General features: G+C 33.8%; 1 protein-coding gene across 1 annotated transcript in view; it reads left to right on the forward strand.

Annotated features, from left to right (window-relative positions):
• The first annotated feature begins 2,684 nt into the window (after nt 1-2,684).
• ephb2b (eph receptor B2b) overlaps nt 2,685-19,333 on the forward strand; it is a 248,056-nt gene continuing 231,407 nt past the window's right edge. The window contains exon 1 of the mRNA XM_062986759.1: nt 2,685-2,753. Coding sequence (XP_062842829.1) covers nt 2,702-2,753 — 52 coding nt within the window. The 5' untranslated portion in view covers nt 2,685-2,701. The remainder of the gene's footprint in view (nt 2,754-19,333) is intronic.

Raw genomic sequence — 19,333 nt, forward strand, 5'->3', positions numbered from 1 at the left:
TCAATTAACTGTGTTTATTGTTATATATATATATATATATATACAGAACTGATTTATTGATTATCAGGGTGCATTCAAAGACACTAAAATTAGATAGATAGATAGATAGATAGATAGATAGATAGATAGATAGATAGATAGATAGATAGATAGATAGATAGATACTTTATTGATCTTGAAGGAAATTAGAGAAAATTAACGTATATTATAGTTTTCAATCAAGAAAACTATAAAGAAAGACTTTTTATATTATCAACAAATAAATATGCTATCATTTTAGAATTGAATTCATGAGTTGGTGTAAATTTATGTGAGCTTTTTAAAAAAATATATAATAAAACGTTTTAATTGTCTTTATTGTTTTGTAAATCGCTGTGTTATTGATCACCAGGGTATAGTCAATGACAATTAGTACAACAACAAATATGTTTGAGCTACTAACAAGTGCACTGTGATAAATAATGAAGTGTGTGTGTGTGTGTGTGTGTGTGTGTGTGTGTGTGTGTGTGTGTGTGTGTGTGTGTGTGTTCATTTGTATCATTTAGAAAATACCATTTCGTTTATACTCAGCACCAGGGTGCAGCCAACGGCGCTAAGGAGACCGTGAATTATAGTTCTCAATCAATTAAGAAAATGTGCTTTAGAAAGTTAAAACGTGATTTTGCGAACTTAACAAAACTTTTAAGTTTTAGAAGTGTATTAAACAAGTCATACTGTTTTACTCAATAATAGGTTGCAACCAGTGGCGCTAAACAATACGCAATACGCAAAAAAGTTTTAAAATCTTTAAACTTTTACTTCTTAACTATGTTTACTTTCTTTAATTTTATTTAAACTTGCTTCTTCATTAAAGAAACTGCACCAATAACTCGAATAAACAACGGCAGCAAATACAATCATTTAAACTCACAGTGTTCCGTGCATTACATTAACATTCACAGCAGTTTTCCAAAGTGCATAAGGTCACAGTGTTCCGTACAACATTCTGCCAACTTTACCATTACGTTTTAATTAAGTGTTGATTATAAATAAGTACATAAAGATAATATATATGTTAGACATAAAAGTATAACTTTCTTGATGTTTTGCAAAAATCATATTTTACTATAATTACTATATTTTGATATATAGTTTAATATATATACACAGAATACACAGGCTGTCCTCACACTGACAAGCCACTCAAGACCCACATCCATTTCCCAGCACTGGACTCTACATCTCTAATTACACACATATGTATATATTTCCAAACAGAATATATAGTGTTTTATCATATAGTTGTAATTGTCACACTGCTGTTTAATAGTAATTGTATAAATATATAAATATATCTTTTATTATATATATTATTTTATATTATTATATATTATTATATATATTATTATTTTATATTATTTTATTCTACCCTCTTTTATTTACTCTATTTACTGTACTTACACTGTACTGGAGCTGCTGTAAAACTCGAATTTCCCCCATGGGGATCAATAAAGGAATCTTACTGAATCTTACTGAAAAAATATATATATTATTATTACTATTATTATTATTATTAATAACTAAAACTGAACTGCTGTTTACTGTTGTTTACATGCCACACTGCACTTGATACAATTCTGTATAACACTGTAACTGCATCTTACCTTACTTTACTATTTACCTTATGCTATTTTTATATTTTCTGTACATATGCAAATTCTGCTGAACATGCAAATTTGTACATTGTCTACATATAGTCTTGTATATTAACAACGTGCATTTATAGGTTATTATAGGTTATTGTTTATTTTATTTATTTTAATTTTCTTTATTTAAAAACGTGTATCAATGTATATTGTATTGATTTATTTAGGCTATTTATGTCTTAAAAGTATATTGATATTGCTTAATTTATTACCAATGTGCAGCCAACAGCACTAACAAGTTTTAATTATGTTTTATAATCAATTATGAAATTATATTTATATCTGCAGGAATAACGTGTGTATCTATTTGTATGTATATTTTATTGATTTATTTAGGGTGTTTATGTGTTAAAAGTAATAAATGTGCTAGTTTTACTTTTAACAACAGCAACACAAACAATAGCAGCAATAATAATAATAATAATAATAATAATAATTGCGTGCAGAATGAACATAATATTCATTTATTGCAAACATTAATCGCTCATTACATTAAATTCATTAAAAAAAAACCTTACCTAAGCAAGTCTTCATAATAGCATCAAACTTTTCACTATTCCAGCACGATGAACTTTTACAAACATTTTAATGAACGCGCTCCGAAGCTAAAAAGTAACGCTGCACGGTTGATTGACAGCAGGGAGCGAGAAACAGACGTGCGTAGGGTGGGTTTGTACCACATTTTATTAAAACCAGTTTGTAAAATACACTAATATACTTTTTACAAACGTGACTTCTAAAATTATGTACAAATTAGGGAGAAAAATGATTGTATTGGTGTAAATCTTCAGCACTGTCTTACAAATAATGTTCTCATTCTGTTGTTCTCCCCTTGTCTGCTAGACTTGGTCTCGTCCAAACTTGGTTGGCGATTTCTCTGCGGCGTGGATGGCATGCGTTCATTCAACTAAACGCCGCCGGTCCGCGCCAGCGTCCGCTGTCAATGGCTTTCTGGGCTTGATTTATTTGAATTGAGTGGACTTATTTTTGATACCTTTTCGCCTTGAAGATTGATAATGGATATCCTATGGATTTTATGGATATTTCACACCGCGCTGGCTCTGGAAGGTAGGCTGGAGTTATTGTTTTGTGTGTCCGCGAGCGCAGCATCATGTCGATAGCGCGAGACATTTAATTATTGTAAGGTTAACGTTTCTGATGCTGGTCATAATATGCATTAAAAATATTATGCACGCTATAGAGATAAATAATCCTGTTTCATGATTATTAGTCATGAATGAATGAACGGAATTAGTCTTGCATTTGTTGACATGCATTTTGCACGCGCAGGTATGCCACACTGCGCGTGCTTCATTTCTCGAGACGCATCGTTCAATACCAGCACAATGCAAGCTCATACTACAAGTGTTTATTAAACCTTTATTAAATATACATTGCAACGTCTATAATTTGTGCATACCACACCTCAGATGCATGTCTGAATCATTTAGGCTGCACAGTATTCATGCAAACCAGATCTAGATTAGATTAGATTAGATTTAACTTTATTGTGATTGTACAGAGGCAATGAAATGCAGTAGCATGCAGGTAAGGAATATTAAACACATAATGCTTATTGTACAGTATAGACTAGTATATAATCACTAATGGGAGGTGACTAAAAGTGGCCTAATGAATGAGAATAAATAGAATATATAAGTATAGCAGATATATATAATACATACATTATTGTTGTGCTGGTGTAAATAGTGCAATAGTGCCATGTGCAAATTTACAAATACTGATTGTATGTACAGATAAAATGGTACACATGTGAACAGTACAGTTTAATCCCATCCAAAGTGCATCTGTGGCATCAGTCTTGAAATAAACCCTTATTATTATTATTGTATATATTTATACTGTATATTAAATAAACTGGTTTGGAAGTAGATTTATTTTTTGTCTAGTATCCCACTGGCAAATAAATCTATTCCATTTTGCATTTGAAACAGGTCCCATGAGCCTGTGCCCCCCCCCCCCCCCCCCCCCCCCACCCCCCCACTGTGTAATACAACACACAAGTACGAACAACAGCACAGGTTCAGCTGGGTTTGTTTGATAATGGACAGCAGGACCATTTGCATAAATTATAACAGATCAATGTGGAAACCAACATGCAGAGTTCTTTGTATCCTACAGGTGATCAAGCCTTCAGGGTTAAAGCTGAACACTCAATAATAGGCGAAGTGTAATGTTTTCTCCTTGAGATAAGTGTGTACCCTACATGATGATAGCAGCATCGTGTAGGGCATAGTCATGCCTCTTTTTATTTATGCTGCTGCCTTGATTCTTTGGAATTGAGTTCTCCATATGCAAGAGACAAATAAACATCTCTGGTCAATTTTTGGTGTCCTTTCTCATTGGAATAATGCGTTACTGGTTGCTGGGACACTGTACAGAATCCTGTGACCTTATCATTACATTTGATCTCAATTGTAGGACATTATTCAGCAAATAAATAGCTCAGCAGTGTATCCATCCACCACGCAGGCGTACATTCCTTGTATACACCTTGCCGTATAAAATATATAAATATATATGATATATCTAGGTTTTACACGAGTAAAAACTGGCTTTTAATTTATATTCGACTGGTCGACTGGACAAACTAGGGCTTAAAATGCAGCCGAGACCCTACACTGTTGGCGCAGACCATTAGTTCAAGTACTTTGTCAAAACACTGACACGTAGGTGCAAAGTAGTGTGAAATATTGTGAAAACAAATGTACAGAATACCATTACCTTACAGGTTCCTGGAAACTAATCGCTCATTCATGTCAAATATTATGAATGTTTAAAGCATTTAAGCCGAATTTCCTACCACAGTAAATGTAACCGGTATAAGCACCGAACCAATAACATTATATTACATTACAGAGTCTCTATTGTATACAGGCTAAGTGTAAAGTAGCTTAAATATAGTGTTTTTAAATTGCGTTTTATAAACAGTCGTACTACTATAGCCCAACCCTGTATGTTTTATTCAGGCCCTGCTCCCTTCACGGTGATTAACATTGCTCCAGTACACTCACAGACATACCAACAAAAAAAACAAGACAATGTATAACACAATTATATAACTTACCAGTGTAATTATAGGAAAAGTGTAATATCTTTAAGACAGTGAAAAATGGATTTAAATAAATAAGAACAAAATTCGCAACTCCTTATTGCACCTTATCAGCGGAATCATAGCCACAGTGTCAACATTAAAATTTTTGCGGTTTTGGGGTCCTCGGTAGCTCTAGGGCCCTAAAAAGCTGCTTATCTTGCTTATCTGCTAACATAAAGTTTAAATGCTGTAGGCCTAATTAAACGACTGCCTAAAATAGCATTTTCCACATTAAAAAATCTCCTTGTGGTTTGACTTGTAGAGGATAATCTGTGCCCTGGGTTTCACATAAAGGAAGAATAGATGATTAATTAGGTTAAAAGTTCTAACATGTAACTGGGAACATTTCCAGGACTGCGTCTGATTCTGCTTGAGCTTCGGAACATACCCGAGCAGCCCACGGTACAAATTAAAGATAAATAAATGAGCAAAAATAATAATAGTGTGATACTGATACTTTGCGTCTTCTGTACAAACTCCCTTCGACACGGTTCATCTTTAAAAGAAGGGATTCATTATAATAAATAAAAAATAGATTAATAAATGCAGCTTCTATAAAAGTAGAAACTGTACATACACACATTTGCAGCGTTCTAGATGAATTATAAAAAAATCCAACATCGTTTAGTGTAACAGTAGAAGTGTTCATGCTCTCTTCCCACATTATTTACATTACAGACCCCGGTGCATGTAGCTTTTCTGAGCTCTGTTCATTTTTCTAAAAATCATAATAAATAAGGAATTTAACACACTATGGCACTGAAACCAAAAATTCACCCGTAATACAATTTGCCATACAATAAGTAAAACATTGGCATACGGGATACATTTCAAACTGAAAACACACAGATTCATGGATTAGATACTGCTGGTGGCTACAAGTAGTTCAGCCTATTGTGTATTTGCATACGCCCTTACTAAAAACTGAAAGTGCATTGATCTATTTAATCTACAAAAAATATTCCAGCAAATTTATTAAATAAACTTGCATTATTCAAATAAAAAAGCTATTGTACAGTATTATATTTTAATATTTAAACCAGTGAGACGAGTTAAGTACTACGTTTAAGATATAAGTAGTTGATAAAGTAGTTTCTAAATTAACAGCATAGGAGAAAGACTTCTATAGACTATGTCATCTATGCAACAGAAGTAAATACGTATAGTTTAGATTGCTTTGCTTTTGAAATATTACTAAATGCTTATCAGGCTTTTAAAAGAGTTCAGATGTTGCATATCTGGCATTAAAAGTCTGTTTACAATAAGAGCACTATTGCCATACTCGCCTTTCAGGTTTGAATAGCTCGAGTGCCTTTAAATCCAACTTCATTATTAGGAAAGAGGGCACTAAGATTAAAACAAACACCCTCGAATGACGTCTTTGACGTCGAATAAGGTTTGATGGAGTTTGAAGTGTGAATGACCTCAATTTAAAGACGGTAATTCGTGCTGTTGTAGCGTCGGTTAGTTATTTAAGGACAGTAATGAATTGTGCTCACTAGAATGGTCATATATACATATACACATATACAGTACAATTAAATTCGCGTGTTCGCAGCTTGTTCGGATTATTTACATTACAGGCCCCCGGTGCATGTAGCTTTTCTGAGCGCTGTTCATTTTTCTAAAAATCATAATAAATAAAGGATGTAACACAGTATGGTACTGAAACCAAAAATTCACCTGCAGTACAATGTGCCGTACATAAAAATCCTAAGTAAAACAAACTGAAAACACACAGATTCATGGATTAGATACTGCTGGTGGCTTCAAGTAGTTCAGCCTATTTTGTATTTGCATACTCCCTTACTAAAAGTGTATTTTAATATATTTAATCCACTGAACAAATACACCAGCAGGGTTGTACTAGGTTTATTTGTTACATTAATTTGCATTATTCGAATATAAAAAGTTATTGTATTATATTTTAATGTCTAAACCGTGAGACGAGTTAAGTACTACATTCAAAATATAAATAGTTGATAAAGTAGTTACTAAATTATCAGCATAGAAGAAAAACTTCTATAGACTGAGTCATATCTATGCAACAGAAGTACATGCAAATAGTTTAGTTTGCTTTTTAAATACAGATTCAGAACTGGTTGCATATTTGGCATTGAAAGTCTGTTTACAAAGAGAGCACTACTGCCATACTTGCCTTTCAGGTTTGAATAGCTCAAGTGCCTTTAAATCCAACTTCATTATTGGGAAAGAGGGCACTAAGATTTTTACTCTCGCTCTCTCTTAAAAAATAAAACACCCTTGAATGACGTCTTTAAAGGTTTGATGGAGTTTGAAGTGTGAATGACTTCAATTTAAAGACGGTAATTCGTGTTATTGTAGCGTCGGTTAGTTATTTAAGAAGAGTTATGAATTGTGCTCACATATACAGATATACAAATATACAGTACAATGGATTCTTTACATTATGGACCCCGGTGCATGTAGCCTTTCTGAGCTCTGTTCATTTTTCTAAAAATCATAATAAATAAAGGATTTAACACTAGGGCACTGAAACCAAAAATTCACCCGCAGTTCAATGTGCCGTACATAAAATCCTAAGCAAAACATTGGCATATAGTTTACAACTACGGTTGGTTATGTACTTTTACTACACTTATTTATGATTCATAATAAACAGTCCGTAATTAACACAGTAAGGCAAAATAAGTGTTATTATATTTATGTAAGGATTGTTTACTTGATTGACTAACATTTATTGACCAGTAATGACAATACATATGAGGTTATGTCTGGAATGCCCTTATCGCTTGTTTAATACTTAATAAACTTTGGACTTTTTGGTGTACAGTATATAGGGAAAATAAACACAATTTTAAGTAGGGCTTGGCGGTATGATGGTACATTCACTTTACTGTATTTGATTCCTTATACCGTATGGATTTTTAAAATACCGCCATACTGTAGCATAGTTAATACAACAGCTGTAGGCGTCAGTAGGCGGCAAATCATATAATATTGTTCTATAGACAGTTGAGAAAGAAGCTTTCAGAGCAATAATTCCAACTGTGGATTCCAGGTCTGTCTTACGGGGGGTGAAAATACTTCAGGTCAGTCACTAAACCAACGTTATAAGTGAACTGGAAGCACAGATATATAAAGTCGTCCACTTCTCTACAACAGACCTGTGGTCAAGTAGTACAGTGGAGATTGCAAACGTCATTTTATTTGTTAAAGTGAGAGCTATGGGTAATTGTGTAATACTTAAATATTAAATAAGCATATTTATTTATTTATTGCAACAGTTTCATTCTACTGATTCTATTATATATTGTGTCATTTTGTGCGGCCAAGCATAGCTTATAGTAATCAAAACCTTCTATATACATGGTGAAATTAAAAGTTGTTATATTCTATGTTATTATATTCAGTGTTGTACCGTGAAACGTCAGAATCTTAAAAAAATACAGGGATACAAATTTTTGGTCATACCACCAAAACCCCCCCAAAAAACTCGCCGTGTTGTCTCTGTGGTCGAAGGAAGTTTTTTTTTTTCCATACAGTGACGTCTAGTGTTGTTTAATCTGCTCTCCATTGCCCTATTTTATTTCATTTATTTATTTATTTGTTCGACCAATCACGTTTCAGCATCGCGCTTACGTAGAAAAGTCGGAGGGGTGAAAAAAAGGTCACTGCGGCTTCAGCTAAAAAAGAAGCGCAAAACGCAAGAGCGCACCCTATACGTTTCGACAAGGTCTTATTGTTTGTCATAATAGTGATCAGAATATAGTAAAAATACACATACGCTGGGAAATAAAGACTGGAAAAATAAAACGACAAATTGTATACAGAGAATGAGATGGTTGTTGGTTGTTTGTTCTGTCAAATGTATTTCTGTTCATAATAATTACAATATATTTGTGCATACAGCCTCATACAACTTACATACAACTTATATTTTTCATATTATTGTTATTATTATTATTATTATTATTATTTGTCTATTTATTTATAGTTTATATATTTTTCATATTATTATTATTATTTTTTCATATTTCTATTATTATTATTATTTGTCTATTTATTTATAGTTTATATATTTTCATATTATTATTATTATTATTTGTCTATTTATTTATCATTTATACTATGTTTTCATATTATTATTATTATTTGTCTATTTATTTATAGTTTATATTTTTTTCATATTATTTTTCTTTTTTTCATATTACTATTATTATTATTATTATTTGTCTATTTATTTATCATTTATATTATATTTTTTCATATTATTATTATTTGTTTATTTATTTTTTATTTGTTATTTGTTCTGTCAAATGTATTTCTGTTCATAATAATTACAATATATTTGTGCATACAGCCTCATACAACTTACATACAACTTATATTTTTCATATTATTGTTATTATTATTATTATTATTATTATTTGTCTATTTATTTATAGTTTATATATTTTCATATTATTATTATTATTATTGTTATTATTATAATTATTATTTGTCTATTTATTTATAGTTTATATTATATTTTTTCATATTATTATTTGTCTATTTTTCGTCTAATTATTTATAGTTTATATATATTTCATATTATTATTATTTGTCTATTTATTTATAATTTATATTATGTTTTTTCATATTATTATTATTTGTTTATTTATTTATAGTTTATTTTTCATATTATTATTTGTCTATTTATTGATCATTTATATTATTTTTTTCACATTAGTATTATTATTTTTTGTCTATTTATTTATTTATAGTTTATATATTATTGATATTATTATTATTATTATTTGTTTATTTATTTATCATTTATATTATATTTTTTCATATTATTATTTTTATTATTTGTCTTATTTATTTATTTATGGTTTATATATTTTTCATATTATTATTATTTGTCTATAGTTTATTTTATATTTTTTCAAGTTATTGTTTTTATTATAAAATTTATTTATTTATATTGTATGCATCAGGGTTTTCTTTTTACCTATAGCAAACTATCGTTCCATGTGCATACTTTTTAATGGGTGCAGTCAAACTAACCCTATTTATATGAGCTTAGAGAAGTCATAAGCTGAAATTGATTATTAGATGTATTTATGGAATGCTAGTGGCTTTAAACTTCATATTGCCGTTCACAAACTGACCCGGAATACGTTGTGATTTTACAGTTTCCACTCTTTTATTGTTGTTTATGACAAGCTAATAAACACAGATCAGAACAAGTCACTGGGTATATTTGGGCCGTCCAGTGCAAACAAAATTGTCAAACCAAACCTGTCCTGACTTGTGCTCGGCAGTGTGTATATGTAAGTGTAGCATTATGCACCGAGCTGTAAAAGTTTTAAAGTTTAACATGCTGAAAATAGCAAGTGATGCAATTTGTGTGCCATGTACATTCTGTAGCTTATCATTATATGTGACGAGGTTCTCAATCATGGTAGGCTAAATGTTGTTCTTGACTGTAATGGGTCTCCTGGTATCCGAGTTTGAAAAGTTATTTTGTGCTTTAAATATGATCCTAGGTTTCTCATGTTCTGTAGTTCAACTACACACAGATACATTCTATATATCACAGTTTATCATAGCACTTTAACATTTTGACTATTTATATTAATTTAATTTCATAGTAATTGTTATGTAATAATGTGTGTGTGTGTGTGTGTGTGTGTGTGTGTGTGTGTGTGCAGCTCAGATTTTCTGTAACGGTATATTTCCTGACATGGAAACTTAGGCCACCCAACGTGGACTTGTACTAGTTTTGTAAGAAATCAGTTTCTAATTAGTCACAGCCGCTGTGCCTTATAAATGAAGGCATGACTTTTGTATACACCAATTGGGCAGCTCCACTTACCATATAGAAGCACTTTGTAGTTCTACAATTACTGACTGTAGTCCATCTGTTTCTCTGCATACTTTTTTGCCTAGTTTCACCCTGTTCTTCAATGGTCAGGACCTTCACAGGACCACCACAGAGCAGGTATTATTTAGGTGGTGGATCATTCTCAGCACTGCAGTGACACTGACATGGTGGTGGTGTGTTAGTGTGTGTTGTGCTGGTATGAGTGGATCAGACACAGCAGCACTGGTGGAGTTTTTATACACCTTACTGTTACTGCTGGACTGAGAATAGTCCACCAACCAAAAATATCCAGCCAACAGCACCCCATGGGAAGCGTCCTGTGACCAATCATGAAGGTCTAGAAGATGACCGACTCAAACAGCAGCAATAGATGAGCGATCGTCTCTGACTTTACATCTACAAGGTGGACCAACTAGGTAGGAGTGTCTGATAGAGTGGACAGTAAGTGGACAGTGAGTGTAGACACCAGGAGGTGGTTTTAATGTTATGGCTGATCGGTGTAAGTTATATAATGCTAGGCACCCAATTCCTTTCCAACATTGAGCCACAATTTTGTAAACGCCCCACATTCAGAAATCGCTAGTAACAATGAATATGATACATTTTACCTACCAGTTTCTATACATTTATATATAAGTATTAGGGAATATATTTGAACAAAAAGACTTTTAGTATGTTAATAGCACTGTAAAATATACTGCATAAACAGTTCATAACATTTCATATTCAGAACAGACTCTACAACTGTATTCCAAACCATCCAAGTGTCACAACCCTTCAATTACACTCCTGTTAAGAAAAGCATGAAACAAGTTTCTCTTACATTCATGTATCAAGAATTCTAAATGCAGTGCAAAAACTCCTTCCCCATCTATTTCCATAACACACACCAGCAGAAAGAGAAAGATGATTAAAGCTATTGTTTGTTAACCCAACCATTTGCAGATATCAATACTTCCACTCAGAAATGTCTGCCAAGTTGGAATAATCTTCTTTCACATGTAAATGCGAGCAGCCTACTTCCAGCTAATACTCGGAGTGTGGGCCGCGATGCATAAACCTACACATCGCCTCACAGTTTTTTGGATTGCTAACAAAAGGCTGAGCGTCGGGATATGCGCGGATGCGTGGACGTGTGGATACGTGAGGGGTTTTTCTCTAAAAACGTCCTAAGATAAGACTAAACCAAGCCGAACAATCCTGCATTTTTGTTTCCAGCCGGCCCAGTGAGCAGATGTGAGCTGCGAGCCTGTATTTTGAGCTTCCACAGTGGCTTTCACAAAGAATCCGCTCCTATTCATCACCTAATCCTTGCTGCCCAGTGCCTGTCTATTGTCGCTCCGCATGCAAAAATTCAATTAGTGCTGGTACCAGTTGTTTCTCTGCTGACGGGGCGGCAAATTTTATAGGAGTGTCTGTATGGTCTACCTTAACAAAGCAGTGAATTTAGGATCGGAGATGCTGTTACTTCTTTTATTTCTGTTGCTGAAGATTTTATCCATTGCAACAAATGAGATGAAATACAAAACAAGTTTGTAATGGACTGTTAGTGCTGCAAACTTTCAACAACTTGAATACAAGTTTAATATACAAAGTCTTAACAAAGGCTATGTTATCTGTTTTGCTATTTAAATATTAACATTAATAATTAAAGTAATTAAACAAAAATTATAATTTATTGTAATAATTAATTATAATAATATTTATATAATAAATAAACAAATATAAAAATAAATTATAAAAAAAATTTTCCCTCCGAATATAAATTTGCCTAAATTGTATAGCAGTATATATTAGAAGTATTTAATTGACGGTGTATTTACTGGTGTAATTATTATAGAATTAATACTTTTATTTTAATTATTAGTATTAGTGAGTAGCAGTATTTTTACATGGGTAATTATTCATATTTTACAATAATACTTTTTTTAGGGAATTATTTGAGCAACAATACTATAAACAAGAATTACTTAAGTAATTCATTTTAACTCATAAAAATTTGTAAGTAATAATACTTTTATCCATTGAATTAATTAAGTACTTAAGTAATTGTATAAGTTACAGTATGCTGATTTGAGTAATTATTTAAGCAATAAAATTTTTACTTAAATATATGGTTAGGTAACAGTACTTTTACCTTTTCAGTTAGTAAAGTAGTAGTTTATTTATTTATGAATAAAACAACTGTTATTTTACTTCTATCCTTGTATCGTTTTATGTTGTAGTTCCCCCAGCTAGTTATTTAAGCAGCTGTTTTATTTACTTATGAACTAAGTAACTGTTCTTTTACTTTTATCTATTATTTATGTTGTAGTACTCGTAGCTAAGCTAATTATTTAAGCAGCAGTATAATTATTTATAAAAGTTTTTGTGCTTTTTACATGAATTGATTTATACTGTAGTACCATTAGCTAAGTGAATTATTCTAGCAGCAGTTGATTTACTTATGAATTAAGTAACTGTTCTTATATTTATGTTGTAGTACTCTTCGCTAAGCTAACTATGTAAACAGCAGTTTATTTACTTTACTAACTATATATTTTTACAAGAATCATTTAACATTGTAGCAGTCATTGCTTAGCTAACTATGAATTAAGTAACTGTCCCTTTACTTCAATTATTTATGTTGTAGTACTCGTAGCTAAGCTATGTGTTTTATTTTATTTACTTATGAACTAAGTAACTGTTCTTATATTTATGTTGTTGTAGTACTCTTAGCTAAGCTAACTACTTAAGCAGCAGTTTATTTACTTATGAATTAAGTAACTATATTGTACGTACATTTATTATTAGCTTAGCTAACTATGTAAGCAGCAGTTTATTTACTTATGAAGTAACTGTTCTTGTACTTGAATCATTTTGGGTGTAGTACTTTTAGCTAAGCTAATCTATTTAAGCAGCAATTTATTTACTTATAAATTAAATAACTATTCATATATATATATATATATATATATATAAATGATTTATGTTGTAGTACTGCTAAGCTACTTACTTAAGAAGCAGTTTATTTACTTATTTACTTATGAACTTTTCATTTACTATTTACTATTTACTATTCATTTACTTAAATCATTTTACAGTGTAGCACTTATAGCTAAGCTAATTATTTAGGTAGCAGTTTATTTACTTGGGAATTAAGTAACTATATATTCACTTATTAATTTAGTAACTACATTTTTACATGAATCATTTAACATTGTAGTTTTCTTTGCTACGCTAACTATGTAAACAGCAGTTTATTTACTTATTAATTTAGAGTTCTTTTACTTAAATCATTTTGCTGTAGCACTCATAGCTAAGCTAACTATGTAAGCAGCAGTTTATTTACTTATGAATTTACTTGAATCATTTTACAGTGTAGTACTTTTAGCTAAGCTAATCATTTAAGCAGTAATTTATTTACTTATGTAATTCAGCAGACTTACTTAATAATTTTAAGTTTCAGTAATTTTACTAATTACTGACTAATTACTTAACTAAGGAACGTTTACTTGAGTATGTGTTGTCCACATTTCAATATATAGAAACAAATACAAATACTAGAATGTGCTGAGATTATCTTTCAATGCCCATGTTTCTATTTCCAACCCCTTAACCTCACAAAAATAATGTTTCAGATTTAATTGCTTTAAAATCCTCAACCATCAGGTAACAGATGTCCACAGTGGTAGTTAATTTATTCTACACAATGTTTTAACAGGCGCTGCCTCTTGCAAGATGTGTTATTGCAAGATGGAAGACAATTCATTCTTTTACAGCTTCAACCGAGTGCACACAGATGAACACATAAAGCCAGACGAATGATCCTGTGATGTTTTTGAATTGCTGATGCAGAAAAACGGATTCAAATGCAGCCGATATCTTTTTTTTTTGGCGTGGCAGATATGCCTACCGCTCTTCTCTGCATTAGCTTTATTCACACATTCCTGCTTCCACCCTACACTGTAACACAACCTGCAATTAGTCTACGATGAACAGTTATCTCTGAGCATAATAAAAGGGAACGTGGGTCAGGTCCAGGCAGAATACCCACTGGGCTCGGCGAACATGAAGGGGATTTCCAGTGATGGATCAGGCGTCCCCGCTGCCACATTCCTGCCTTCTGCAGCGAGCTGTGCACCGATATTGCACGCCGCATGGAGAGCCACGCACACCCATGCTGAGACCGTCGTAATCAATCCCCCTTCAAAGCTCGGCCTGCTGCCGTTTAGGAATCGTACAGTAGGCGCCGTTATAAGCGCACACACTCCAAGGACGCTAGTTGGCTCTCGGTTTGATGTGGAACACCAGACTTTAATTGTGTTCGAGTGCGTTTTTATACGTTCGGTCCAAGCGCTATTATTTCACTCGTGGGCGAAGAAGCTTTCAATTGGCCTTGATGCCCGGGCAGTATAACCACCAGAATCAGTTTTCTCTTTGGAGGGATTAGTAGTACCCTTTTGAATAAACGTTTATAGTATTTTATTTAAAACCTTGGGTGTTACTTAGAATAAAAAAAGAGCCTGGTGTAGTGCGCCTGACATATTCCAGCTACGCACAGACCAGAATACAGGACTGGTTTGGATCCAGTTGAATTTCTGCTGTCAAAATGAATTAAAACCTGATGGCAAAGCTACAATTTTATTACTGGACTTTCCCCAGTGTGGACATAGCCAATTCCCTATTGCATTTATAACCTTTCTTCTTTTTCTCTGACGTGTAATACTACCAGCCACTTCTTTGTCAAACAACAAGGAGTTACAATAAGGCTTGGGAATTTCCTCCCTATTAGGGACAGTGGTAGTCTAATGGGTTGAGATTTGGGCTATCGAGTGCAAGTTTGAGAGTTCGAATCCCAGCTTTGCCAATGCAGCCACTGTTGAGTCCTCAAGCAAGGCCCTTAACCCTCTCCGCTCCAGAGGCGCTGTACATTGGGCAGTTGTAGCACTGGACTAGTAATCTCTGGTTCTCTGGTTCACTGGTTCACACCAAGTTGCCACTGTTAGACACCTAAGCAAGGCCCTTGATCCTTCTTGGTTCAAATTGTATTTAGTAATAATTTTAAGTCAATTTGGATAAACTATGTATGAGTGTCTTCATAAATAAATACACCGATCAGCCATAATATTAAAACCCCCTTCTTGTTTCTACACTCACTGTCCATTTTATCAGCTCCACTTACCATATAGAAGCACTTTGTAGTTCTACAATTACTGACTGTAGTCCATCTGTTTCTCTGCATGCTTTGTTACACCCCTTTCATGCTGTTTTTCAATGGTCAGGACCCCCACAGGACCACCACAGAGCAGGTATTATTTAGGGGGTGGATCATTCTCAGTGTTAGTGTGTGTTGTGCTGATATGAGTGGATCAGACACAGCAGCGCTGCTGAAGTTTTTAAATACCGTGTCCACTCACTGTCCACTCCATCAGACACTCCTACCTACTTGGTCCACCTTGTAGGTGTAAAGTCAGAGACGATCGCTCATCTATTGCTGCTGTTTGAGTCGGTCATCTTCTAGACCTTCATCAGTGGTCACAGGACGCTGCCCACGGGGCGCTGTTGCCTGGATATATTTGGTTGGTGGACTATTCTCAGTCCAGCAGTGACAGTGAGGTGTTTAAAAACTCCATCAGCGCTGCTGTGTCTGATCCACTCATACCAGCACAACACACACTAACACACCACCACCATGTCAGTGTCACTGCAGCGCTGAGAATGATCCACCACCTAAATAATACCTGCTCTGTAGTGGTCCTGTGGGGGTCCTGACCATTGAAGAACAGCATGAAAGCATGTAGAGAAACAGATGGACTACAGTCAGTAATTGAAGAACTACAAAGTGCTTCTATATGGTAAGTGGAGCTGATAAAATGGACAGTGAGTGTAGAAACAAGGAGGTGGTATCTATCTCTTTCCTAGGCACACTTTTAAAAGTACAAACCAGATAGGTGTTTCTAATTCCTAGGTGTACCTAATAAAGAGCTCAGTGAGTGTAAATTGCTTCCAAGTGTAAATAAGAAGCTACATGTGTGATTGTTGACCTATGATGGACTTGCACAATTCTGGTTTGGATTGAACGTTTTGTAAAGATCTATAAACGAATGAAGGAATGAACAAATAAATGAAGAACATGAACTGTCAGCATATTCAGTTTGTGTTAATGAGTTTAAACGGGTACTCGTTCACCTCTGGCCGATGCACCCCCCCCAGTTTGAGGGACCTCGCCACAGAAACACCCTTGTTCTGCCGTCCTCGTCCTTGACAGGATGTCTGGCAAACACAGGCCGTCCAAATCAGTTTTCACATCTCCAGTCTTTCCTCCGAGACAAAAGCAGCCTGATTACAACCTCATCTGCATTACAAAGGGAAGCTTTGTTTACCTGAACCGTCAGTACTAGGTCACGTGATGCCCACAAGCTCTCTTTGCCAAAGGACTGTAAAATCCATGCACCGGTAATATTGCGTTACGCCAGTTTCCATTCTCATGCAGATGTCTGCCGCGCGTACGTCTGGTGATTTCGACGCGAGCTTATACGCTCGCGTCTGGTTCTGTCACTCCGAACGTCGGCCTGTCACACTGACGTTCCTGTGTAACGAACACTGACACGGTTTCAGAGATGAGATGTTGACGAAGGGGTTAGAAAATCATCTGGAGCGAATCGTTCTTTCTGTTTTATCATTTCGTAAACAGGAGTCCAGACGAAAGGTGACACGATCACGATTTCAAAACAAACACAATTTCAAAAATTCTAATCCAGATCTCGGAGCGGATCTCAGAGCGGTGGTGGGCTAGCATAATACACCACTGCGCCACCAGAGCGCCTAAAAATGACATATAATTTGGAATAAATATTACAGTTTTTTTATCTAATTATCATGCCTCACGACTGCTTTGTCCTGGTCAGGGTTGCGGTGGCTCCAACTTCCTTGGAATCGCTGGGCACAATACAGTAACACCCCATACAGAAGTCTCAGCCACCCTTCTACAGACATGGCCAATCATATCTCTATGTAGATGCCCAACAGGCCGATAGCACCACATATATTCATGTAATATATAAAAGCAATAAATGTAACATATAAAAGAATCCATATTAATAATATAAAATATTATTTTGATAATTATTCATTATTAATAATGATTCATAATCAATAATTATTATTAATGCAATAAGTATTATAAAATTATTTATTATAATCAACTTATAGAAAAATTATTAATAATTATTTTACAAAATATATGTGTTGTGTATTTTATTGTTTATTCTTTTAAGGGCCAGTTCAGTCCAGTGAAATATAATAATACATGACCTGGACTACTTATAATGCAATAATAATTATGAAAAAATGTATTATTATTATTAATTAGAATTATTAATAAAATATTAACAGAAATGATAACAGAAAAATTATTATTAATTATTTTACAGAATAAAGAATTTTATTGTTTATATTTTTAGGGTCATTTTGAAATATAATAAAAGGAATTATTAATGAATTATAATAAATGTACAGAAAAAATATTAATAATTATTTTACAGAATAAACATTATAGTATTTTAGTAGACCTGGGCAATTAATAATGCAATAATTGTTATGAATAATAATTATTATTATTAATAGGAATTAATAATAAATTATAATTAATTTACAGAATAATTTATTTTATCGAAATATAATAATACATGAACTGGATCACATTATTTTCCAGTTCCTGTGATCAACTTTCTGTTGCATTTGGGAAATTTCATGTCCGGCCCGTATGGCCCAAGTCCTAAAAAATGTAAAAATGAAATTGTTTGCTTCAGTTTTTGACATAACAAGAAAGCCCAAAGCCCTGTGATGGATTAGCGTCCTGTCCAGGGTATTCCTGCCTTTCACTCAGTGTTTCCCAATGAATCTAGACCTGCCACGACCCTGACCAGGATAAAGCAGTTGATGAAATGGAAAACATACTGTATATTTACATCGTCTAATACCGTATCATGATTAGCTCTTTGCGATCCGTTTTCATGTTCTCTTCTTCTCCAGGGAAGACAAAAGCAGGCCAGCGTGCCTCTAATGATTAGTGACTGATAGCTTGCCAGGACTATTCAGGCTGCATGTTGCAAATCAACACTCATAATTGTGATTCCTCCTTCACAACGAGAGCGAAATTGATCGGAGCTCAGCTTGAGCATCACAACTTCAGCTATTTAAGTCCCGAGTCTAATTCCAGCCCCGGTGCCGAACATCCCGAACAAAAATTCCCAAATTCACGGCCCAGATGATTGTGTTTGACCCTTTGTGTATCCTTGTACTGATAGTAATGGGACCAGTTTGTGATTCGTAGTGGTTGTAACCTCGGCTAACCTTTCACTGAGAGATCCTCCTCTCAGTGTGAGGCAAGAGTGGACAGCAGGTATAAAAAGCCCTTTTATTTGGACAGATGGTACAGAGCGCTGTGCATCAGGGTGGTCTGGGGTGCTTTCTGAAGAAGATGATGGCATAATCTGTTCCTCCCAGTAATCAACTTTGATCTTCTCCTTGTTTCTACACTCACTGTCCATTTTATCAGCTCCACTTATAATATAGAAGCACTTTGTAGTTCTACAATTACTGACTGTAGTCCATCTATTTCTCTGCATGCTTTGTTGGCCCCCTTTCATGCTGTTCTTCAATAATCAGGACCCCCACAGAGCAGGTATTATTTAGGTG

This window comes from Trichomycterus rosablanca, chromosome 24 (assembly GCF_030014385.1).
Source record: "Trichomycterus rosablanca isolate fTriRos1 chromosome 24, fTriRos1.hap1, whole genome shotgun sequence".
Taxonomy (NCBI): Eukaryota; Metazoa; Chordata; class Actinopteri; order Siluriformes; family Trichomycteridae; genus Trichomycterus; species Trichomycterus rosablanca.